The sequence below is a fragment of the Podarcis liolepis genome, assembly GCF_965112155.1.
Source record: "Podarcis liolepis genome assembly, chromosome: 5".
In the NCBI taxonomy this organism is placed as follows: Eukaryota; Metazoa; Chordata; class Lepidosauria; order Squamata; family Lacertidae; genus Podarcis; species Podarcis liolepis.
In genome coordinates this window covers 90806682-90833755 of record NC_139556.1, presented here as the reverse complement: position 1 = coordinate 90833755, position 27074 = coordinate 90806682, and the positions used below count along the sequence as shown (strand labels likewise).

General features: G+C 43.4%; 1 protein-coding gene across 5 annotated transcripts in view; it reads right to left on the bottom strand.

Annotated features, from left to right (window-relative positions):
• NAALADL2 (N-acetylated alpha-linked acidic dipeptidase like 2) overlaps positions 1–27074 on the bottom strand; it is a 644561-nt gene that overhangs the window by 75115 nt on the left and 542372 nt on the right. For all 5 annotated transcript variants that reach the window (XM_083504077.1, XM_083504078.1, XM_083504075.1 and 2 more), the window contains one exon: positions 23476–23571. In XM_083504077.1, coding sequence (XP_083360203.1) covers positions 23476–23571 — 96 coding nt within the window. The remainder of the gene's footprint in view (positions 1–23475; positions 23572–27074) is intronic.

Here is a 27074-nt window from a genome sequence, read left to right as displayed (position 1 = left end):
TAGGCGCTTGTCAGTTGCATTACCCTGGTGACGAAAGCACAAGCTAAAAGGGGGTCATTGAAGCAGAGGAGGAGAATCCCGCGGTGTCAAAAGAAATTAGTGAAGGGGAGCTCAGGAAAAAAAGAGCTTGCATTAATTCGGATGAGGGAAAGCTTATGGGGAATCAAGGAGTCTGGCGCTGCGGGAGAAAATGCAAGTCATGTCTCCAAGATGCAAAGAACTAGCTGTCCCCTTTGACAATTGGAGCTTGCCATTTACCACTCGCTCCCTTTTAATCTGACATTGTCAATTATAGCCATATCAGCTCATCAGTTCCTTCCATGTGTTTTAAGAAGTCCTATACTGGCGTTGTCCACTGAAAAGCAAAAAAATGAAACAAAACAAAACAAACAAACAAAAAGCCCTCCATGTGGATTTCATTACATATATGATGGGCTCTGAGATTCTTAATGTGTGACAGGAGATTCCTGTGCCATTGATAGAGGATCTCAATACATCCTGGCCTGAACATTCTTAGATCATGTCATAGAATCATAGAATCATAATGTCTTACATTTATCCCCGCCAGTCCTATTACTTTCGCGGTAACATTGGATAAATATGACATGATTTGGAATGGGTTTATACATAATGTAATAGGCTATTAATATTTACATATGTATTAGGATAATAATATCAAATTTATATAAGAATGTATGGGTTAGGGTATTTTTCACACATTGCATATACAGTGGTACCTCTAGTTACGAACTTAATTCATTCCAGAGGTCCATTCTTAACCTGAAACTGTTCTTAACTAGAGGGGTGCTTTTGAAAGCACGCCAATGGGGCCTCTTGCTGCCGCTGCACCGCCGGTGCACGGTTTCCGTTCTCTTCCTGGGGCAAAGTTTCAACTCGGGGTAACTCTTCCAGGTTACCGGAGTTTGTAACCTAAAGTGTTTGTAACCTGAGGCATTTGTAACTCAAGGTACCACTGTATACATATATTGCTTCTTTTTACCCTAAACGGCCTCGGCCCAGTATACCTGAAGGAGCATCTCCACCCCCATTGTTCTGCCCGGACGCTGAGGTCCAGCGCCGAGGGCCTTCTGGCGGTTTCCACACTGCGAGAAGCAAAGCTACAGGGACCAGGCAGAGGGCTTTCTCAGTAGTGGCACCTGCGCTGTGGAGTAATCAGTAAAAGCTAAAAGCTAAAGGACAGTTAAGTCCAGTGAAATTCGACTATGGGGTTTGGCACTCATCTCCGCTTTCAGGCCGAGCGAGCCGGCATTTGTCCGCAGACAGCTTTCCGGGTCATGTGGCCAGCATGACTAAACCACTTCTGGTGCATGAAACACTGGGACGAGTGCCAGAACGCATAGAAATGCCGTTTACCTTCCTGCCACAGCGGTACCTATTTATCTACTCGCACTGGTGTGCTTTCAAACTGCTAGGTTGGCATGAGCTGGGACCGAGCAACGGGAGCTCACCCCGTCGGGCACATTCAAACTGCCGACCTTCTGATCAGCAAGCCCAAGAGGCTCAGTGGTTTAGACCACAGCGCCACCTGCATCCCTTTGGAGTAAGCGGCAATGTGTACACATCCCTAATTACTGGACTAAATAATTACTGGAATGCTATTACTTGCTGAAATGTAGCCTAGACCTATAACTACCTTGCTCTGATATAATCACCTAACATCTGGCATGCGTTCTCACAAGAGGAGCATTTGCAGTCAGGCATTCTGGCCATGGCTATTATTGGACATTTCCCTTCAGAAGATATTGTTCTTTAGCCAAGCTGCTGCTAATGGTGATGTACATTCTGGTTGGCCGCCGTGGGGAACAGGATGCTGCCCTAGATGGGCCATTGGCCTGATCCAGCAGGCTGATGATGCTCTTACAGAAATCGCTGAGACCCGCACATGGCAGACGCATGGAATCACCTTCCTGAAGGCTGGGAGCCAGCACTACCAACTTTTCTCCTTGTCTGTCACATGGCCCACATGGTTAGTTAGAGAGCCAGTGTGGTGTAGTGGTTAAGAGCGGTAGACTCGTAATCTGGGGAACCGGGTTCGCATCTCCACTCCTCCACATGCAGCTGCTGGGTGACCTTGGGCTAGTCACACTTCTCTGAAGTCTCTCAGCCCCACTCACCTCACAGAGTGTTTGTTGTGGGGGAGGAAGGGAAAGGAGAATGTTAGCCGCTTTGAGACTCCTTAGGGTAGTGATAAAGCGGGATATCAAATCCAAACTCTTCTTCTAAGTGTGAGCAGACCTTGAGAGTTTCAATAAATGACATGAGCTGGTGGGAGCACTCAATTCGTCTTCCATGGCTTCAGAACCGAAAGGACTTAAAATAAGCTGCACAATCTTAAACTTTAAAAAATTGTCAGATACTATCTGAAGAAGTGTGCATGCACACGAAAGCTTATACCCGGAACAAACTGAATTGGTCTCTAAGGTGCTACTGGACAATTATTTAATTTTTTAATTCATTTTGACTGCGTCAGATCAACACGGCTACCTACCTGAATCTAGAATCTTAAGCTTTGTTAGGGTATGCATGGCACACGATTACCTGTCAGTGTTACCGAGTGAGCTGCTACAGATCAAACATGGCACAGAACCCTCCTAACAACCCACGTGGACAACTCGGACCATAGCAAGCTGCCTTATGCCAAGTCAAATCATTAGTCCATGTACGTCAGTATTGTCTGCACTGATTGGAAGTGGCTCTCCAAGGTTTTGGACAGGAGTCCATCCCAGACCTACCTGGATTGAACCTGGAACCTTCTGCATGCGAAGCACATGCTCTACCACTGAGCCACAGCCCTTCCCCGCATCCCCCGATTTCCCTGGGAAGTGGGACTGATTGCTGAACCACTCTGGGAATTGTAGTTCTGCGAAGGGAATGGCGGTCTCTTAACAACTCTCAATACCTTGCAACTACAGTTTCTAGGATTCTTTTGGGGAAGTCATGACTGCTTAAAGAGGCATAGCATTGCTTTAAATATATACTGGAGATTGGGCGTGAGAATATGATACAGGAAAATTTAAGCACATTACAGTCTCACTGATTTCAATGGCACGGCATTATACACATGATTAATGCGTTCCCATTGAAATCAGGGGGACTTTGGCTGGCTTGAATTCTTTCTTCTTCTTTTGTCCTGCGAATCATCTCTCTCTCTCTCTCTCTCTCTCTCTCTCTCTCTCTCTCTTTTAAAACTTATTCTCTTGCAAACATTTCTGACCTCTGCTGAGCGGCGAGGGAAATTTCAAGCTGTTTAGATTCTAAATGGCATTAATATACATTTGCATGACACACGGTAAGATCTACATTAGCAGAAACTGGACTGGAAGAGCTAATTAGCCAGATGAGGTTTCAGCAGCAGCTACAAAGAAGCGTGACTCCAGATTGCACTTTTTAATCGTGGTGTTTTTTGTTTATTACAAAGCCAAGTATATTGCAATGAAACTTCCACATTAAAAGCAGCACCTTGGGGTCAGTTTGTTTGCCTTGTTGGGGAATTAGAGGGTTATTCATTAATTGCAGTTTTAATCCTGCCTTTAATGATGCAACATATTCCCATTAGAAAACCAAAGCCCGTAAGTTGTGTGCCCTACCCCCCAGCATGGAATTTTAAATTCAAATATCAGTTTTCTTCTTCTAAGCAAACCATCACGCTCCAGTGAACAATTTTAAACACCATACGTGTTATGTGGAAAGAACACCAAACATGGATATAAATTCCATGTTTGTAGCAAATAGAGTGGAGGTAGAGAAAATAAATCTGAGACATATGAACATGTATCATAAGAACACAAGAAGATCCCGCTGGAGCAGGCTAGCAGCCAGTTTTTAACAGGGGCGGAAGAGATACCTGTAAGGGATGCGAGTGGCGCTGTGGTCTAAACCACAGAGCCTAGGGCTTGCCGCTCAGAAGGTTGGCAGTTCGAATCCCCGCAACGGAGTGAGCTCCCATTGCTCGGTCCCTGCTCCTGCCAACCTAGCAGTTCAAAAGCACGTCAAAGTGCAAGTAGATAAATAGGTATCGCTCTGGTGGGAAGGTAAACGGCGTTTCCATGCACTGCTCTGGTTCGCCAGAAGCAGCTTAGTCATGCTGGCCACATGACCCGGAAGCTGTACGCCGTCTCCCTCAGCCAATAAAGCGAGATGAGCGCCGCAACCCCAGAGTCGGTCACGACTGGACCTAATGGTCAGGGGGTCCCTTTACCTTTAAGAGATACCTGTGGGGAAAACGCAAGCAGGACCCAAAAGGAAGAGCATGGCCTAGTGGTTGTAGCAATGGAGTAAGACAGTGGTTCTCAAACATTTTTCTCTGAGTCAGAACAAAAGTTTGCTCAAGCCATACCAACTTTTATACTGATTAGAAATACAGTGGGGGCGGGACCAACTCCTAGCAGTGCTTGATGTATAACATAGAACTCAGGTACTTTATAATATGATAATGGGACATTCAGAAAGTCTAAAACAATGCAGCTACATAAGAACATGAAACTTTTTCTCAAAATATAGTTGTGAACAAGCCTCTTACATACGTACCTTGAGTATTTACACAAACTCAATGAGAAGTGTGATCTTGATTTTGCCAGGTAATCTTTTTTCTATGAGGTCTAATACAAACAAAACACTCATCTCCTCATCAACACAAAGAAGCCTTTCTCTTTTCTGATCTTTCAGGATTGTCAGAGTTGAAACACAACAATATGTCATGGAGAACGGCAGAAGAATAGCCAATGTTCTTGCTCTCGTTTTGAAAAGATATTTATCCATATTCTGCAAATTAAAAAATAACTTGATACCATACCATAGCATAGCATACTGAAATGTTTAAATGTTTCTTTGTCCTTAAATCTTCCTGCCACACTTGCCATTCTTTCCTGCCACACTGGTGCAATGTGCCTCACCCTTTGAGAACCGCAGGACTAGGAACTGGCAGGCCAGAGTAAACCTCACTCAGCCATGAAGCCCCCAGGGTAACCATGGGGCAGTCAATGTTTCCCATTCTAGTCTACCTGGCAGGGTCGTTGTGAGGATAAATTGGTGAGGGAGAAAACCACGTTTGCCACCATGCTTGATGGGAAATTCCAAGAAAAATGCAACAATAAATACAAAAATCTGGGTGGGAACTGGAAGGCCACTGGTTCAAAATCTCACCTCAGCTGTGAAGTCAATAGCTGGAATGAGTCAAGTTGTTATCATTCAGCAAGGATTGCCCTCAGTTTGCAGTATAGGGCTGATAATACTGATCTACCTTAGAAGATTGTGTCAGGAGTCCAGGTTCCCAGCTTGATAACACAGTAAGTGTAGGTAATTAAAAAGGAGGATTTATTGCAAAAACAAACAGATAGCTCTGGATGGCTCTAACAAAGCCTCTGGCATCATCACTCAAGATGACCCTTCTGAAGATTCCTTCCGATGTTGACAGAAGATATTGAACTTCCGACCCTTACGTCTCTTGTTTTGCTTCCTATCCAGCAGCCCTCCCATTCACCGACTTCGGACTTAGTGGATCAGCTCCAACCTCTTCCTGTTCTGAGAGGCTCCCCCTGTGACTGTTCACTCCTGTTTGTGCTTCCAGCGAGCTTTGACTGTGTTCTCAGCCTGCTCTCAGCTACTGCCTTATCACCCGGCCATTCAAGGTCAGGAAGAGCCGAAGTCTGTAGCTGTCTGCTCTCCCCTGCCTGAGTGAAATCTAAGCCTCTCTGTTCATGGCTGCTTTCTGCAGTTGGCTGTAAATCTTCACTTGGAGCTGGCTCATTCCTGACAGGTTGCTGTAAGGATTGCAAATGCTTCCAACACTTACAGACTGCAATCCTATGCCCCTGGGGTTTAGGATGTGGGATAAATTTGTTTGATTTGCCTTTAAATGTGAGCCTACCGTATTAGCCCTAAAAGAGGGACTGTTGCACTTTCATTCCTGAAATCCTGCTGCCAGCCAGTGTAGAGCACACTGGCACAGATAGACCAATGTGTTCCTACATCCCTGATGTATGGTTTCTTTCTAATGAAGCCAACAGCATTTGGGGGAAGGTATTTGATTTGAAGAAATGATACTGTGGTGGGGTGAGAGGCTAGCATCCCCCCTTCCCAGCACTGATCATAGATTGCCAATATCTCATCTAGTTTGTCTCTTACAATGCAATTTCAGAGATGCACGATTTATTGGAGAGAAGGGGTGGGGAGAAGCTGATCTTCAACTTATTGTTGTTGCTAGGTCTAAAAAGTTATGGGATACCGAGGAGTGACGGCTGGTGTTTTTGTGTGTGTGAATATTTTGGTAATTTCCCAAAGAGGGTTCTGCAATTTCTCAGGGTAGGAGGAGACAAGCATTAACAGACTTGATGTCCTCCTGTTCTGTACAGTGGTAAGTGAAATACACAGATACTGGAATAATTGATTATTCTTCCTCCCAGGGAAATGAAGAAATTCACATAATGCAGACATAATAAATAAACCTGGAGGTTCAAAGGAAGGAGGGGCTGTAAATCTGATAGCTGGCTCCATTTGTTTACAGCCAGAAACTGGCTGCCTTCGAATCAGGAACGACAGTGCAAGAATGTTAATTTGGCTCCTTGCCTATATCTCAGTGCTAATGAGTGTGTAGTTTTACATATGGCTGCATTTCACTGTGATCTTTTGAACTACCCTTATGAAAAGCTAACCATTCTCCGTAGCACTTTGAATCATTAACCGGTGTGATAATTCACATGGCCACAGATTATGACAAGAGACTCAAGTGCTTATATTCATGATCTTTTAAGCTTTATGCATGCATCCACAGCTTCTTAACGAGGCGTAATTCATTTCCTCCAGGTCTGTGGCTAATTTTTTGAACAGGGCCCACATTTGGGGATTTCACGAGAGGTGAAGGGGCAGCACATTTGACTCTTCTCACCAAGTCTCTCCCTTGGGAGAATGGTAGAAGAAGCCATTCTGTCTGAGATGTGGTCAAATGGAGCTGTTTGCTGTATGTTTGAGAAAGGAGAGAATCAAAGTGTGCAAGAACTTTGACGTTCTCAGTTCTAATCTTGCCTTGGTCAAAACATAAACATGTAGGAAAGCTAGTATTCTTACAACCTCACCAGCACCACACACATGCCAGTAATGTATGGGAATAACAATGCTGGTTGATTCTTCAGTGCTGTAATCTGGAATTTGTGATCACTGGTATAGAGAAAGTTCTAAAGCTGTTCCTGCTATCTAATCTGTAGGGGCAAAGAACAGGACCTTTTGGATAGTGACACCCAATATGTGGCATGACCTCCCTGCTGATATTAGACATGTGTCATCAACTCTGAATTTTTAATACATTCCCGTGGGCTTCCTGCATGCAACAGCGTTCTCCCCATTAGTAATTCTCATCAACTGACATTCATTCACTGCTACAGTATTCTGCTGGTATCATCTAGCCTTGTTTGGTCACCTCTCTCTGTAATGGGACACAAATATGAGATACATTCAAGAATGCTGTACACACGTAGCAGAATGAGATCTGAGATGATATAATGAATTGTACCATTTTGGTTTGCAGTTTGAGATCATATTTTCGAATGCTCTCCCAGCCCAGCAGAAGATAATCTGGGCTAAAACCTGGTGTCAGGAACATGCCCCCTACCCCAGGGTGCAGCAGAAGAGTCAGCCTCATAAATTGAACTGAACGAGCAAGGTGCTGACTCTGCAGATGAGAGCTGTTTGTCAGAGTTTAGAGAGGACAGCCCAGCCCCCCTCATTCCCAGGGAATAAGCTGTTAGCTCCCAAGGAGAGGAAGAGTTGGAAGTTGGTCAGAGCATTGCCAGGCAACCAGCAGATAAGCCAGAGGCTGAGGCTGTGTCTTCTGGGAGTGGGGAGGAGACAGGCCAGCCACTCAGTCCCCGTACTAGGAGACTGCAGAAGCTCAGAGAACAATGGGAAGGAAGGAGAAGAAAGATGGGATTTTGGCATTCTTCCTGTTGGGGGAGGGATGATGAGTCAGACTGAGTAAGTACTGTTAATGAGAACAGGTGAATGTGGTCCCCCCCCCTTGTAAATAAACTTACACAAAACTGACGGAGAGTCATTGCTGCTTATCAGGCAACTTGTCTGCCAGGGATCGTTATACCTTGTCCCTGATATGCTTGGTTTTCATTTTCGTTTGGGCATTTATTTATTTATTTGTGTGTGTGTAGGGCACTGAATTAAAAAATGTGAGAGGCATTCAAGGTGATACCCCACCACCTTTGACTCTAAAGCAGTATGGTCATGTGTCCAAGCACACCAGCTCTTAAGTACACCAGAAGACTGATTTCTTATTGTGCAACAAGACTCTCCAGCCGAGAATGGGTCACGGAAAGGGTCTTCATTTAATATGCAGAGCTGAGTTAGGGCATCTTTGGCTAAATTCCTGACACATAAATAGTGGACCGTGATTAAAAGAGAAGTGGGATTTTAGTAGGGGGGGGGGAACAGAGGGAGGAATTTCAGTGTTGCACTATTATGACTGTCCTGTCAGTGCAAAGCATTTCTGCCCCCCTCTCCTTCTTCCCCATGTGCTGTTCTAGGGGTTGTCTCAATGCTCCAGAGCCAATATGGTGATGGGGTGTGTGTGTGCAGGAACTGTTACGGAAAAGGAGCAATGCAGCAGCGAACTGCAGCTGGCTGGAAAGCAAAACATAATGGGAATGTTTGAGACTGTACCGTGAGAACAAAGGGGCAGTCTATTCACTGTGCTGAGCACCGGATGTTAGCTCAGAGTGTTATTTGACCTGTACAGGAAGTACAGGAGGTGGAGTTTGTCTCTCTGCTGATGGTGTCTGATGAGAGCAGACGCGTTTCTCTGTAATGCTGCAAAGACAGAAATAAAGGCATGTAAATACATTTCTGTCTATCTCTTTCCCCTCCCTGGGGGGAGCAGGGAGCAGGGAAGAGTGGTGTGTTCTTCTCACGCTTGAGGAGGATCGCTGATCGTGACCTAGCCTGTATCCTGCCGGGAAACGCAGACAGGGAGGTCAACAAGGAGATCAAGCCGGGTGCCTGGAGAGTGGCCAGTTCCTCTGATAAGGCTTGAAATCCGAACATGTGGCAGGGGAGGATAGAGAGAGAAAGCACCACTTGCACTACTGGGAATCATTGTGGTGGCTCCCATGGAATCTGGCCCAATGACACAGAGATAAGGTGGTAGTGATTTTTAAACTCAGTATTCTTGACTCACAGTGCAATTTGAGATTTACTCTTTGCCACAGAACTGGTCCTCACAATTCCACCTGATATTTGCAGTCCCAAAAATTTATGTTTTTTTCAATCGTAACAGCAGACCTGCTCCGAGTTAACTTGAAAGAGACGACTTGCTGAAATGCAGCGGGAAGAAAAGATACTGCCTTTTTCCTGTACAGAAGTTTGCAGCTGTTTCTCCCCACCCTACTGAATGCTCTTTCTTTTGCTCCCTGCTCGCCTCCCCACCCCCCACCCTGCAGCTTTTTGCTCCAGCTTGTTACTTTGAATTTTGCACACCTTCTCTTGGGCTGCAAAAAGCTCTTTGCTTTGTTCTGTCTTACATCTGATGAAGTAAGATCTCCCGGGCCTGTGGAAGTTCATGCCACAATAACCTTGCTGAAGCTAAGCAGGCTTGGGTCTGGTCACTGCCTGGAGGGGAGACTTCCTAGGAACTCCTATGAACGCTACCTTGAGCTCCCTGGAGGAAAGGGCAGGTATAAATCTTAGAAACAGGCCAGCCTTCAAGGTGCCACAGGACTCGCTATATTTGGAGCAACTGACTGGCATCAGAGATGAAAACCTCATTCCAATAAAGGCAAAACAAATGCAAAATTACAGGCTTTTTAACCCTTTGGTTCAGATCCTCCATGTGACAAGGAATCCAGGACAGAAAATCTGGACCTGTGATTGCCTGACTTTGAGAATAGCAGAAGCAGCTGGGAAGAGAGGAGTTCAGGGATATTTTTTTCCAAAATAAGTTCATAAGTTGTGTGTCCTTCTTTCTCAGCTGGATCCTTTTATTTGTATGTTTTGTGCTATATTATGCTTTGTGATTTGCTGTTATTTTTATTGATTAGTAATTCTTTATTGTAATTGATAAGTGTAAACTGTTTAATTTTTATTTGCTGATGTTTAATGTTACTGTTTGCATTAGATTTGGATGGATTATTGAATATTGCTTTATTTGATATAAGTTGTTTATTTCAAAGATTTCTTTTGGACTTTTAAAATATTGGACCTGATTGTTAATATTAATATTTGATGTTTTATTATGTTTTTATATGTCTTGGAAGCTGCCTAGAGTGGATGGGATAATGATAATAATAATAATAATAATAATAATAATAATAATAATAATAATAATAATAATAATAATAATAATAATTTGTGTCCCATGATGGGTCAAGGTCACTTGCATCTATGACAAGAAGGTGATGAGACAATGACCAAAAAGTGATAAGATAGAGGCAGTTACTGGTTTGGTTGGTTCTCATTGAATGCTGTATAAAGAGTATACAGGAAAAACATGACCCTGATGTTTCTTCAGGAGCAACCAAGATGATCATAGGATTGCAGCCCCTTTCCTAGGGAAAATGTTATAAAGGTAAAGGTAAAGGTACCCCTGCCCGTACGGGCCAGTCTTGACAGACTCTAGGGTTGTGCGCCCATCTCACTCAAGAGGCCGGGGGCCAGCGCTGTCCGGAGACACTTCCGGGTCACGTGGCCAGCGTGACATCGCTGCTCTGGCGAGCCAGAGCCGCACACGGAAACACCGTTTACCTTCCCGCTAGTAAGCAGTCCCTATTTATCTACTTGCACCCGAGGGTGCTTTCGAACTGCTAGGTTGGCAGGCGCTGGGACCGAACAACGGGAGCGCACCCTGCCGCGGGGATTCGAACTGCCGACCTTTCGATCGGCAAGCCCTAGGCGCTGAGGCTTTTACCCACAGCGCCACCCGCGTCCCCTGAAAATGTTATAGATTCATAGAATTATGCATGCTATGGTGTTAGTGGATAGAGCGAATGTTCTTCCATATTTTATAAGACTAGAACGTAGGATCACAGAAAGCTGTGTTTTACCAAAGCAAACCACTGGCACATCCAGCTCAGTATTGCTTACAGAGGCTGATAGCAACTCTCCAGGGTTTCAGAAAGTGGTCTTCTCCTGGAGATGCTAAGGACTGAACTTGGGTCCTCCTGCATGTAAAGGATGTGCTCTACCAATGAGCTCTACCTTCACATCAAGGTTGACAGCAGGTCCAGGGCAGACAACATTCATTTATGTAATTCACCGTCAGGAGTGTGTGAAGGAGCCAGGCCCTGTGACTGGTACGGCCTCACAGGACTGGGGCCCTCCTGAGTTTGGCCTGGAAGGGCAAGGTGCAGCCGCACAGGTGAGGCTTGACAGAAGACTCGTAGCACCTGGTGGCAAGGGCCGGGAAGGGTATATAAGACTAGCATTTCCCTCTGGCTTCAGTTTCCTGACCCTTGGACTCTTGGCTTCCTGACTCCTGGTTTCCTAATTTGTGGACTCTTGGCTTCCTGACCCCTGGACTGCTGACCCTGGACTGCTGATTCCTGCTTCTTGACCTCTACCCCGGTCCTGACGTACCAAGCCAGGACGCCGACTGCCTGTAACCCGGACCATGACATTCACTAACAAACTATGTGGCCATAGCCACCAGCTTAGAGGGCTTTTAAGGGGAATTAGAAAATTTCATGGAATATGGCCACATGACCTGGAAGTTGTACGCCGGCTCCCTCAGCCAATAAAGCGAGATGAGCGCTGCAACCCCAGAGTCGGCCACAACTGGACCTAATGGTCAGGGGTCCCTTTACCGTTTCCTGCTTGGCAGGGGGTTGGACTCGATGGCCCTTGTGGTCTCTTCCAACTCTATGATTCTATGATTCTATGGCTCTGTCTAGGCTTATTAGATGTCTGTATGACATAGTTTAGTCGGTAGAGAATGGTACTCTTAATCTCAGGGTCATGGGATAAAAGATTTCTGCATTGCAGGGGGCTGGACTAGATGACTCTCATGGTCCCTTCCAACTCTACAATTCTATGATACCTCCAGATTTCAGAGGTATGCTAAATAGTAAACACATCCTCATAGTATGGATCCCTATATATAGCCAAACCTTCACCATCCACTCACAAGAGGGAGGTATCAGAAGACGTGAAACTCTAACGTTCGCAAAGATGCAAAATATTTCCTAAAATTTATTTTAGGAAAAATCCTCAAAACAGTTTACCAAGGAAGATAAAATAAAATTATCGCCAATTTACAACCATAATCTCAAACATACAGAATAGAACAGACAAAAACAATAACACACACCTTATATGAACTTTTTAAACATCTGGGTAAGGTAAAGGGACCCCGTGACCGACTGGTTGCAGTGCTCATCTCGCTTTATTGGCCGAGGGAGCCAGTGTACAGCTTCCAGGTCATGTGGCCAGCATGACTAAGCCGCTTCTGGTGAACCAGAGCAGTGCACGGAAACACTGTTTACCTTCCCGCCACTGCGGTACCTATTTATCTACTTTGACGTGCTTTCAAACTGCTAGGTTGGCAGGAGCTGGGACCGAGCAACGGGAGCTCACCCCGTACCGGGGATTCAAACCGCCAACCTTCTGATCGGCAAGTCCTAGGCTCTGTGGTTTAACCCACAGTGCCACCCGGCTTGTCTAAATAAGAATGACTTCAGCAGGCACCAAGAAGAAACATTTATCATTATTTAGAAATAAAAATGCTTTCCCCAGAGAGCTCAATGAGAACTGAGTAAGTTCAATCAATCAACATGGTATGCTGAATGCCACTTAGGGTGGGGATGGGTGGGACAGGACAAAGGAGAGAGAGAGAGAGAGAGAGATGCTAGAAAAGGGCATGGCTTATGTTGCATTCTGAACAGGAGCTCTGTAAGAACAGGGACAACATGGAATAGACTGTTTCAGCAGGGATCTTACGTTTTTCACAACATTCTCTAGTTTAAAAATGCTGACCACGATTTTGGTTGGGACACCCTCAGCCTTAATGCCAAAGACCGTGTTTACTGGAACAGTGTCCAATCCTGCCTGCATATATTTGGCAGATGGGCAGCAGAATTCAAATATGGGTGGACCTGGATTGTTCAAGGCCAAGCCAGGTTATTTTGCCTGGTGCTCTGCCAGCCTAAAACCAGGGAATGATTAACTATGATTATATACTTAGCTGTAATGAACCTAATCCCAATAGCCAGTCATTTAAACATGGTGCCCATCAGCTGCTGAGGCAAATTATTTAACTGTTTCTCTTTTGCATCACCACATAATATTTGCCTTCCCCAACCCTCAAGGCAAATCTTACGAAGCTTTAGCTGGGAAAGCATAAAATCTCCAGAGGTTGAGCCCTCCCTTGGCCACAGCAGAATTGGCCCTGAATTTGTAGATTCTTTCACTGCTTGTGTGTGAGAAAACATAGTTTAAATTACAACCATGACCCTTCAAGCAACCAGCTTGGGCTCGATTTGAACGATCTTATGTCCCTCGAAAGATTAACAGTAATTGGTATTATAGGACACATTCCTTAAAGCCAGTGTAAGCTTTATCATCTCAAAATGGAGAGAAAATGTTGAATTTACAGCAATAACGGCACATTTGTGCTGGGTACTGATTATCATAAAAGCAATATTTACTTTGCTAAATCAGGATTTATTTATTCAGGCCCAGCTGTGAAGATGCCAGACAATTGAAAAGATATACCAAAAAAGAGAGAGAAGAAGTAGTGAAAGCTAAAATGGCATTATTACATACAAGACTGCTTCTAAATTAGGTAAGGGTGGATACCGAAATATTTAACTCCTTTAACTCTGTTGAACAGATGTAGCTAACCTCATTCCTAACATTTTCTTTATCTCCTTATACTCACAATAGATATAAAACAAGTTAGTACTTAGTTGTATCCCTATATTTGCTTTTCAAACAGCTGGCAGGTGGGCTCTGTCCTGCCAAAGGTCATCCACTAGAACTTAATCCATGTGTTATTCAAATCCAGGCTTCCTCAACCTCAGCCCTCCAGATGTTTTGAGACTACATCTCTGACCACTGGTCCTGCTAGCTAGGGATCATGGGAGTTGTAGGCCAAAAACATCTGGAGGGCCGAGGCTGAGGAAGTCTGTTCTAATCTCTGCTAGAGAGGCCCAGGTCATTGCCAAAAGGGTTACTGAGATGGGGGCAGCAGACAGTCACCACTGGTATGCCAGGCACCATTTTGAATCAAGATGGTGAACCAAAATGTGAATTCACTGTGACTTTGCCGGGTTTTTTTTTTTTTTTACATGTTTGGCCACCTCTTGAGCTATTGTCACCAAACTTGGCTTGAGGGTCTCCAAGGTGGAGGCAGCAGCCTTGGTCATTGGCTTAGAAAGTGCTTGGTCTTGAATGACACATAGGAATCGGAGAGTGGTCAGCTTGGAGCCTAGAAAGGGCTGAGACGGGCTTCACTCTCTCAGACAGGGAGCAGGCAGGGATTAGGAGCCTGGAAAGGGCTTGGCTATGCATGGTGACCTCAGTAATTTCCCTGAGGGTGAAGTAAAGATCCCAGAAGGGGTTGGGAGCACAATAGCAACAGAAAACACCAATGGATTGATCTCCTTTCTGAACATGGGACAAAAATAAAAAATAAAAATCTCCTTCAGTTCCGCTTTTTTTGTTGTTGTAATTTCCAACATTCTTAACTAGAAGTAATAAACATTCACTTGGACCAATGTGGCAGGATCTTACCCCCTCTCTGGCACACCACCAAATACTTTCCTCCTCCTCCTCTCTCTCTCTCTTTCTCTCTCTCTACATTTTTAACATGCTGCAACAGATGAAGGAAGGTCGTGTCTGATTAGAAATACTGGCTTCAGAAAGGATTCCAACGATGGCAGCTCAATTTAGTGTGATAATGAGCTTATAAGTAGTAAAGGTCACTAACTCTGGAAGGCCTAGCTTATCTATCTACACACACAGAGAGAGAGGTGGAGGCGAGAGAGCGATATACTGAGAAATTGTAAAGTATGCCCACAAAATATAAGGTAAATATAAAACCTCACACTTTCAGTAAATATTTTTCCCCTTTGTTGACTTTAATTATGCATCTATTAATGACAAAAAGGAAGTGTACATCTGTGAACATTCCACACTGGAAGAAATGCTACACTTTGAAGCCCCCTCAACTCAAGGACAGACCCCCGTTAATGGCAGTTTGAAAGCCTGCATTGTATGAGATGCTGGAATTTTTCTTCTCTGTTACAAAGGTATACAGGCACTGCCCCCCAAAAAACTTTAATATGCCACAAAAAAGGAGGGGTGTGCACAGGGAGGGCTGCCGGCAACGATTTGATATGAGCAAGGGTTGTTCTTAAGGAAATTCACAAGCTGTGTTCAGAGAGATAGAATTCTGGAATAAGAAGATGAAAAGGTGCTAGTCTTTCCCTCCCGAGTGCTCAGATAATGCACAAATTTGGAAGGCCGGGTGTGCTTCAGTTCATGTATCGTTTGGGAAAATGTGGGTTTTGTGAGCTCAGAAATGCGAACTGAATCAAATCCTCTCCTCCCACTGAGAGCACAATATTATGAACAAGACTGAACCTTCTTGACTGATCCAACAAGGCTCTGCTCATCACTTTTGGGCTTTCAACCCCGGAACAAGTTTAGAACTGATATGGCTCCATGAACCAATGCTGTCATGGAAAAAAAGTATAATCCCATTCTTTTGTGGGAGCCCCTTCTCGTGACTTAGATGAGACAGCAACAATTTACCAAAGTTTTCTGGATGGGGTAGTTTTTAGGAATAGGGGGAACTGCACTGGCTGCTGGCATTATCACCAAGAATGGGGTTGGGCTACCTATAATTAAGTTTCTTATTTTCCAAAAACTTATCACCATTATCATGCAATCAGTTTGTTTAAAACACAACAAAACAAAAGTCTAAGACAAGCCTTCCCTCTTCTTTAGATGGATTTCACTCTCTTCCTTTCCTCCACAAACATCCAAACTCAGATTATCTGACAATATTAGGAGAGCAGCTGAATCCGCCTTTACAAAGAACAAAAATGTAAATATTTTTACCTCTACCACCCTGCAGAAAAATGTAAGAGAAAACACAAACTGATAAGTATTATGATTAAAGGGTTTAATGCCCAACTTACAACAATTTTAAGTAACTTAAGAGAGTGTTTCTATATACCCTTAGTTATGAATGTGCCACATGAAGTGAATGGGACTTACTTCTGAGTATTTATACCAATAGGATTGTACTGTACACCTTCTTAGGCATGACATTCTTTATTTTTAGATATTCATATTAATCACTTCCAACCATGACATGTACTGTATTAGAGCTTTTTAGAATGAACAGTTGTTTAAGGTTCAAAAAATCATCAGTGTTGCAAGGTGGTTTCTGGTTCTCCAAGGTGTCAGACAGAATAACTGAGTGAAAATTTGGTTTCACTTGCATTTTAACGAGAACCTGCCTGATTCAAACTTCTTGAACCAACATGCAAATCGAAACACAGCTACCCTTTGAAATTTGCATTTCTTTGGATTTTTTGATGCATTTCTCAAAGCAAATATTATGTACAACAATGAACACATGCGAAAATCTGCGTTAAATGCCTGTAATGGTGGATATAACATTCAAAATACTTTGCATTTGGGAAAGTTACTTGCAAAAATGTGTACGCTAGTCATGACTGCCTGCAAAAATAAAAAGTGTTCATATTCGAAATTTCTGCTAAAATGCTGGTGAATTTTCATGATAATTAAAGGAAAGCAAATATGGAAAACTTAATTTAAGATTGGGAAAATGGGAAACTTAGAGAACTGAATTTGACAGATTTATTTTTTCCTAAACAGGAATCTTACAAAGCCCATACCGGACCAGACCAATAACCCTTAAATCCTTTAGCTGAACGTCAGGGATTCAAACATGAACAGCGTGGGTTGAAGCTGATGAGATGTAATGAAATCGACTACCTTAAGTGTGCTGCTTTCATTGGGTCTACTCTGAGTATAATTTTGCATACAACCCTCTTGTGTGCAAAGCACATGTTTTAACAATGAGCAACAGGCACTTCCCTGATCTTTGGTTTGGGACCCACATACAGAATCAATCAATGAAGAAAGAAATGCCTGCTCACACACACAATGTTTCGGTGTGTGCAACATAATAATTCTACCACCATTCATACATTGACTATGGATAACTGATGTGTTAATATTTATGCTTAACTACAGAACTCATCGGATAAATTATGTTCTACCCTCTATAGCTGCAGTTCCCTTTCATGTACCATCTCAGACATTTCCATTACAGGTGAAATTAAATTACCCCGCCTCCTCCCCGACACTCCATTTAAAGTAAATAAAACTTTATTGAGCTCTCTCTTCCTCTAGGGGACTATACCGAAGATCAATGTGCAGATGGTATACAGATGGTATTTTTAGACTCTGAATCATATAGGTGAAGTCCTACAGAAGGATTTTGTTCTGCTGGAGTCTAATAGACAATTGGAAAGATGGAAGAACCTTAACAACACGCGCTAAAAAAATATTAGATTGCATCAATATTTCCTTCCTCTTCGAACAGTTCCCAACTTCTTAGCTGCCTCGGTAATTTAAGAACGCGAAGAAAGATGAAGCAAAAGAAACCATCCACTAAACCGAGCAACTCTCATCTGTCTGAAATAAAGAGGAAGGATATGTATAATAAGCAGTTTGGATTCTTCAAGTGGCTGGTAATGTAAAAAGAAAATTGCAAGTACATGTTAAGCACAATCTGGTCCTCAACACCTTAAATAAAACTTGCTAGTGCAGTTGGGGGTTTGAAGCATGTGCTGTTGCATTCTGGTCCTGACTATGGGCTTCCCATAGGCATCTGCCTGGACACTGGAAACCTCAGGAAGGCAGAATGCTATTGTGCTCAATTTCTGCTTTCATCTTTCCTATAAGCGTTTTGTTGACCACTGTGAGAACAGAATGCTAGTCTAGGTGGGACATTGAACTGACCCAGCAGGTCTGGTCTTGTGGGGCCAAACATGATATTATGTGAAGCACATTTTTGGATTGAGTGTGACTATTTTTAAAGAATAAAGTAGCAGCTATTGGGGGATGAGAGATGCAGGGCCACAGGGATAGAGTGGAGTTTAACCCTTTCTCTCCCTTCTGCAGAACCAGAAAAAGCCACGCACACCTTTCTGAGCTTCCTCCTAATAAAGGGTTTCCCAGGCTTGGGTCTCCAGTTGATTTTGGACTACAACTCCCATCATCCCTAGCTAGCAGGACCAGTGGCCATTATGAGAACTGTAGTCCAAAAGCAGCTGGAGAGCTAAGTTTGGGAAACCCTGTCCTAATACAAGTAGCAAGATTTTTTTCTGAGGGGTGGGGGTGTGTCATTAAGGCTGTAATAGAGAGGCAAAAGGTTAAACTCCTCCATCCCACCATTCTCCCTATCATGATCTGGGAGCCCCTGCATCTGATAGTTTGATTTTAAAAACATTCAAGTCAAGCATCTAAATATAAAGTTACCAGATTTTTTTCAATGAATCCGGGGACAGTTTTCAACTTCAGTCGATTTTGTATGGGGGCTGATTTGTAAATCCAGGGAAACGGGGACATCTGGTAACCTTAAAAAACATATTTGATGTAACACGTTGCTTGGTCCTTGCTGTAAGGATATATGCATATGGAACCATTTCACAGAAATGAAAGCTACAGTTTCCATTTCAGTTTTGCTATTGCAGGAAAACACAAGCATCTCTCTATATTTATTCGGATGCTTTCTTTTAACCCCTTGAAGATCCGTCCTGGACACAAGAATGATTAAAAAAATAATAATCACCAAAGGAACATAGGGGCATCAGAACATAGGAAGTTACCTGATAGTGAGTGACGTCTTTGGTCCACCCAACATTGTTTACACTGACTAGGGTGGCTGCCCAGGGTTTCAGACAGGTGTCTCTCCCAACCCGACCAGGAGAAGCTGGGTGTTGAATCTGAGACCTTTTGCCTGCAAAGCGGATGCTCTGCTCCTGAGTCCTGGCCCTTGCTTAAACAACTGGCTTTTAAGACTCCGCAAAAAGGGCAGTCCCTAAATTAGGCCACAGTGAGCACCTTCGGGGACCCCCCTCCATAAACTCTATCTCCAGCCCACACAACTGGCAAAGCCACTTCTGACTTAGAAAGCAGGTGGGGTTGCAGGCTTCACACTCCCACCGTGCGCACGGTGGCTGGCTCTCAGCCTCCGCGTGAGTGAGGGAATCCCTGGGCGCGTCATTCCCTGGCCAGCCAATCAGCTGGCCCGGGAGGCATGGCCTGCTCTATTGAACACAGGTATGGCCGGGGATCTCCCTCTTTTGCTGCTTCCACCTGTTCTGGTATTGTTATGTGGGGGGGGGGAGGAAGCGCCATCACCTCCCTCGCATATTGAAGGGTAGTCTGATAAAGGATTCCAGGGGGCGAGGCCCTGTCCGAAGCCTGGGGAGCTGAGGGCTTAAGGCACGCCCCCGAGCAGTGACCCCGGGGGAGTTCCTAGTTGATGTGCATCAGCAGGGCTCCCCCTACTGATGGTTAACCCTTCCCAGACTTCAAGCAAACAGGCTGAAGCCGGATAGTCGGTTAGGACCAATGCCTAAGCCAATACCGCTTATCACCTGTAACCAATAAAGTTGTGGCCCATCAGCCTTAAATAACTGTGTCATGTGTTTTTATTTCCACTGGGGGGAGGCGGGAACTTGCCACACAATAGCCCTGCCTACATTCACATGAGCAGGGAAAAGAAGTGACAGGACATATATATGAACTGACTACCTAAGCTTCACCTTAGGCCACACAAGCTCGGCGATCGCGGATTCCCTGCTCTCCCAAAGCTCAGGAGTTTAGTCGTACGCAGTGCTTTTTTGGGGGGCGCACGCAGGGGTATGCATATCCCTAAACATCTTGTGAATCTAATTTTGGCCTCATTGAGGGGCAGTATTTCAATACGAGTAGGGAAAGTAGAGTACCCCAAACACTTTTTTGGGGGGAAAGCACTGGTTGTACGGAGCGGTTCAGGGTCTGCTGTAAATCAGTCTTGATCTTGAGTAATCAGCACCCTCTCCAGACATTAAAGTAAACACACAAGAGGATGCCAGGGGTGAGTTTTCTAGCTCTGACCTGCTACATCACCCTTTCTGCCACATTCTGACTCATGGGAGGTCAAGTTCTGAAGTGGAGGAACTTCTGCACCCATAAACTTTTTTAGAACCCCAATTATGCAGGGTTTCAATAGGCGCTGGCCACCTCAGTGGATCTGGCACTTTCCCAGAGCAACCCAAGGCCCTTAGGCCTGCTGGGATAACACCAAACTCGTTTTACTTTACAGAGAGTTCACTTCAAATGCATTTGGTCCTGCCAAAAGCCACAACAGGTCTACATAAATGTGTTTAATAAATTAAAACGTCCATGCAACAAGATAAACTGTATGCAATTACAAGTTCAAAATTATGAATTCACATCCCAGAAAAATAATTTATTGTACTAAAGTGTCAAGCACACATGCATATTTGTCTTGCTTTGCCAAGGGTTCATATTAATGTAGCCACTTCTTGCCCGTCATCATCATCATTCACATATTCTATCTTCTTTCTAAATTTGTTACATATTCCTCCAACAACTCAGTAAAAGAATTCGAGTCCTGTACTCTCTGACACAAAAATGAACTGTGTGGCAAATCCCCAATTTCCCTGTCATTGCAGATGCCACAGACTCCAAAAAGTGCTGGGGTTTCTACCTTCAAGCACAGTGGATGATATTAACTGAAATCTGGAAAGAGGAAAGGTATTTCTCAGAGTGTGCCTACCTATTAAAAGCCATAAAATAATTCTCAGGGCCAAGCGGTCCATTTCAGGAATCGTCCTGGATTTGTTTGGATTGAAACTGGATTGAAACTGGACATGCACAGAAACCCACCCTTTTTACAGTGACAAATGTTTTGGGGGCTTCCAGTCAAGTACTACAAAAAAAATCCCACCTCATAGCCACCCCCCCAAAAAAGTATCTGATCTGAACACTTGAAAAAACCCCAAATTAATCCTTTGTTCCTGTTTACTCCCTTCTTTGCTCTGCTTTCCTAAACGAGAGGGGGGGGGGTAGGATGGAACAACAGGCTGCTGAATGACATTTCCTATGAGGAATCATAGGTTACAGACCCCATAACCCCCACCTGGAAATGACAATCCAAACATTATCCTTATTTGCAGCTGAGGATATCTTCAAAGGGAGCTCTCTGTGACCTGTGACCTGCTCCTTCTGTCTAAATGTAAGGCATTTTCCCACAAGGAAGGTTGGAGCTGTCAGAGATTTGGGGAGGTGGGGGCAAGAGACCCCAAACATTTAACCAAGGCTTCCTTGCTGAGCTCCAATTCTAGTCAAGCTAAGCCATATTCAGGGAGAGGCAGCTGACGTTTTTAGCCCTTCCTTCTCTGGAGGTTCATCTTGGCCCTGGCTCAAATCTTACCTGAGGGGGATGGACTCTGGAGTCCAGTAGAATTTGGGGGCAGAAGTCTAGGGCCCCACTTAACAGAATGAGCAGGAGGAACCTCAAACATTGGAGGGTCAGCTTACCACATTTTGGTGCAAACGAAGTAATACGATTGCCATTTCGATAGGGGACCATTTCAAGTTGGTGAAATGAAATGCATTACAGTGGTACCTCGGGTTAAGAACTTAATTCGTTCCGGAGGTCCGTTCTTAACCTGAAACTGTTCTTAACCTGAACCACCACTTTAGCTAATGGGGCCTCCTGCTGCCGCCGCTGCACGATTTCTGTTCTCATCCTGAAGCAAAGTACTATTTCTGGGTGAGCGGAGTCTGTAACCTGAAGCGTCTGTAACCTGAAGTGTTCGTAACCCGAGGTACCACTGTACCAGCTAAGACTATTACCCATTAGATCATTAAGTCCAGCATCTATAATTACCTAGTACATCAGTGCTGGAGTTCATATAGCTAAATGTGAGAGTTGTCATCCTGCTCAACTGAGGCGGGGGGGGGGCAATGGAGATGTTTGAGAAAGAGGTTACAAATTAGTTTCCTTACCACCGTCACCGCATTGAAATTTCATGTGATAATTATCTCAAAGAAACTGCCATCTCCCTATCCAAAAGCACTTCTGTCACTGCTAATCGTTCCAGCACATACCACAGGGACTGTTCAAATGCAGATGATTTAACGGTGACTGTAATTCTTCCTGTAAACAGGATTGATGAATTGTTCGTTCTCCAGACCTCAGGGTCCAAGGATGGAGTGACAGGGATCCCCTTTGAAATCCTTTTAGTGTCAAGGACGTGTGTCAAAGCAGCTGTCTTTCTTGCCAAGAAAGGCGAAAGGGGAATCCTGCACAACAAATGTTCTTTAATCTGCAGCATTCCCAGTTTAAGGCTTCATAAAAACTCCAACAGGCCATGACAAGAAGTCTTCTCTCTACTCTTCCCTATATAGTGGCAGCCTCCACACAGCAGTTTCCAGGTCTGCCTGCTAGATCCACAAACGAACAATCTCCATGGTTTTCCTTTTCCTTCTCTCTGATGGAAATGTGCCCGCAGCAGCTGCTTTGGTCAATAAAAGGGCTTCAGAGATGAGAAGAAAGGAGCTTGCCTTCTTTGTTGGGTTATTGTTCTTTAGAAGGTATAAGAAATTGGGGAAACCTGTGGCTTTCCAGATGTTGTTGGACTCCAACTCACATCAGCTCCATTCAACCTGGTTCAAGGCCAGGGATGATGGGAGCTGTGGTTCAGCAACATCTGGTGTTCCACAAGGTTCCCATCCTTGGTATACCATCCTATGACCTGAAGGCACAGATAAGCAGGTTTGGTTCTGGTCAGTGAATGGGAACCACAGTTATAGCACCTTGGGTTACATGATGGAAGGAAGGGGATATTAAACTGTAAGAAATTGAGTAAGTTCATAAGAAGTTTTTGAATCAAATATGTGTAGTACATTTCTATATTCTTGTAGGAGATAAGAGGTTTTTGGTGAAGGAAGAAGAGGTTAAAAGGGAAAACCTGGAGATGGAAAAACTTGAAAATACTCTACCAAGAATACAGGATTGTCTACCAAGACAAACAGAACCTAACATCATCTTTAGTCAGCATGATGAACACCATTGACTATCTCTGTGTATACCAAATTTCAGGCTGTGATCTATTGTGGAAGTACTGGAATATTTTTAAAAAACAACAATAACACCAAAGCAAACCATGGGACAATCAGTATGTCAGTGAGGCCCAAATATTTTAAATATAAACAGATTCTGAAGCTTTTGTGTTCTGAATACTGAGAATGTGAAATGCACTCTAATGCATTTAAATAACCAGCCAGTCTGGCATATACAAATATTTTTGAAACACCTTTGAAACAGAAATTGATTCATTCATAATTGGTTAACATGAAAGGAATGCTTGTATTACTGAGCGAGACATCTTAAATTTCCTCTACCTTTGCGATGGATTCATGTAGGCTGAAGGAAGACACTAGTTCGTTGGATATTGTTGAATGTAGAGGGAAAAGGGCTTCAGAGAGAAAACTTGCCGTCTGTGTGACAAAAAAAGAGAAAAGGAGAGGGAGAGAACCTTTAAGACTTCTTATTGATTTCCTTCTTCAAATGCCTTATTGGATTCTATCTGAAGGTTCAAAGGACCTCAAATTGTTTTAAAGTTGTGCTGATGATTAGACTTCATTTTAGTGATCTAATTTACTTGTTCCAAACTCTGGAACAGAAAAAAGGGATACAGTTATCTTTACTGTAAAAAAAAAAGTGTCCTTCTGAAATGACGTCTATCTTAGTAAATGTACTTCCCCGTTCAATGCATTATTACGCCTAAGGGGAGAAAAATCCATACTGATTTCATTTGTGCATTGCTAGTAATTCCAAAACTTGAAATGACTAATTGGCTTGTCAGAAATTATATATGCATGACAATTAGAGCCATAAAACACAAAACTATTTATTCAAGAGGAACTGCATCCCTCCCCTTCAGTAGTAGGCATAGCTTAGAATGTTAATTATAAAAATGAACTAATTCCTGTTCATGTACATCCATTTAGAAATTGAACTAGTTCAGTTTACAGTTCAATTCAGTTTCATCCATTTATCCTATTTACCGGTACCTTTTTTCTTTTGGCATTCAAGATGTTGTGCTAAAGTGCAAAACAGTGAACTTCATTAAAAACAGAGCTAGTTTATTTGAAGAACTGGTAGTAGATAGTTTTCAGAGATGGACCATTGTTTATTACTGAGTTCCCAAGATTAACAGTAATAAATTAACACTACTTGTTATCAGGTGCTCACTGTTTCATGCTTATGCATTTGGTTTGGGCTTTTTTGGTTTTAATCTATCCCATCAATATTTCCAAGCAAACTAAGGCAGCTAACAAATCAATAACAGAACAATAAAATAAATAAATAATACAATCTCCAACTTAAACTAAATCACACACTCAAAACAGCAGCATACAAATTAAGAATTAATAATAGCAAAAATAATAGGAACCTAATTTTTTAATGTTCTAGTTCAATGGGAATTCAAGAGGAGCACAAAACAGGGGAAATCAAGGCTTTGCTTTCTCTGCTCAGGGGTTTTGCACTGGTATATGTTTGATTCCCTACCTGCTGTCTGAAGTGGTACAGTCCTGCAATACTTGCATCATGCACAGCTGTTGATTGCATAGTCTAGGCTTGGCTGGTTTTATGGACTCCTGTTTTTTGTGCTTTAGGATCTAGGCAGAAGGCCTGGCTTATCTTCCTGAGATGTAGCTAGTGTGAGGAATTTTATAAAACCGGGCTCCATTGCATAGACACTCATAGGGAATTCATTCTCTTGAGGGCTGATCATTGAACAGTCAAACTGGCAACATCTTTGGGTTTCTGTTTTTGAGAGCTGCGCAGACTTCTGTTGATGCAGTCTAGAATAGCATTAGCTCTTTTTAAAAACTGCTGCTGCATCACACTGTTGACTCATGTTAAGCTTGTTGTCCGCTAAGACCTCACATATACTGCTGGCAGAAGCTCCTTACTGCTCAAAGCCCATTGGTAGCTTCTGCTAATTTTCAGCTTAAGCAAAGGACCTCCATGTGTATCTTGCCCAAATGCGGAAGCACAACTGTGGGTTTGGTACATATGGAAATAATTCAATGATCTGAGAGCAACCAATTTGCACTGCAGAGGTTGTGCTGCTGCTTCATCACATCACAGTTCTCAGTGTTCATAATATAAGCCTGACTGGGCACCCAGTTTTGCTTCTGCCCCCACCCAGCACTAGCAAGTGGTCCTTGGGTTGTTGACCAGGGCAGAATATAGTCCTCTGGCTGAAAGAAGGCACCTCATTTCTGATTTAGCATCTGAGTGTGAGCCAGGGAAGATAATGGGACGTTTGATGAACTCTGAATGCAGTTCTGCTGGAGATTTTGTTTTTAAATGTTCCTCTAGCTGTGTTTGGCCATAGGTGATAAGCACCTGTATGTTTGGAAATACGTTTTTGAAGCTTCTCTCCATGTCTGACATCTGCTGATATTCAAAAGTCGGCTGCCTGATGCTCAAGTCCTTATATCCACATTTAGTAGAGTCCTGAATTTTGGAATGGTTAGTATCAAAAGCGTGATTAATCCATTCCTGACTTGCCAGAAAGTTTTCCTTTTAGAGACCATATATTACTGTGAAGTGTTGAAATTGAAACCTTTGCTTTGGAAGTGATATTAATGCCGCTGGAAGATTTAACAGGATTGATTTGCTGTGCCATGCATTTTGCAACTTTCCCAGCTTGCTTCTGACAGCTAGGACACTGCTCTGACGGTCTCTGGTTGTTTTAAACTTCTGTGTGCTCCTTTTCTACAAAGAACCGAGCTTGGCTGTTCCACTTAAACAAGTTTAGACGTCAGTGGCATTTCATGCAAAATAAATTTGGCAAACGCTTCTAGCAATTTTTATCACAATTCTCTCTCATTTTATAATTATTGTTATTAAATCTTCCAAATTATTACATAACTCCAATCATATGTATCTTTTTTGTTACACATTTTCTTCTTGACTTCCCATCCCTCCTCCCGTTTTTTTTTTTATATTCCACTTAATAGTTGCATTAAAACACATCTACATTTATTTTCTAAGCCCCCTAATCCATTCTCCACATTCTTCCATTGCTCATATCTCAAATCCGGCACGTGATTTCATATAAGAATGATAATTCAATAGGTAGTCCTCCAATGGCCTTCATTCTTCTATGACAATACAATCATTTTGTTCTCTTATTTTAGCAGTCAGTTTCACCATTCCTGCATAGTTCACCAGTTTTATAAGCCAGTCTTCCTTAGTTGGAGTCTCTTCGTCTTTCCATTTCTGTGCATATAAAGTTCTAGCTGCAGTTGTTGCATACATAAGAAGGTTAAACAGCTTTTGGGGAATTTTCGTCCCTATTATCCCCAACAAAAATGCTTTGGGTTGGGGGGGGGGTGTTGGTCAATTTAAGCATCTTTTTTCAGTTCATTGTAAATCATTTCCCAGAAATCCGTTGCCTTGCCACAAGTCCACAAGATATGTTAATCACAATTTTCACACAAGGTGCAAACTGACTCCCCTCTCCTGCAAGCAATCTGCACATATAAAAGGCAGTGCCCAATTGTGGGAGTCATAAAGCCACGGCAAAGGCTTGTAATATTGCAGGGTGCTCCCTAACTTCGGCTGACCAGCACTCTGAGCTTTACAATGTATTGGAATGTATTGACCTTAAATGGAGTTGTGTTTCCTCTGGGCAGTGATGACCCTATTTGGCGATGGGTGGGTTTAAGCCATGACCGGATGTAGGTAATGTGAGACATTGGCAAACGGCCATGTGATAGGAGAGAACAAAGGATAATAAAAGTACTGGAGAAGAGAGAAGAAGTTTGAAAGGAGCTGCCCTCCATCCATGAAAATATTGCTAGCCCTCTGTGTCTTTATTTTACGCTAAACTGCGCCATTTGTGACGGCTGGCTCCGACACCCAATGATCCTTTCTATTCTCCCAAGATCCAGCCCCAGTCTAAGCTCCCTTCCAACCTCCT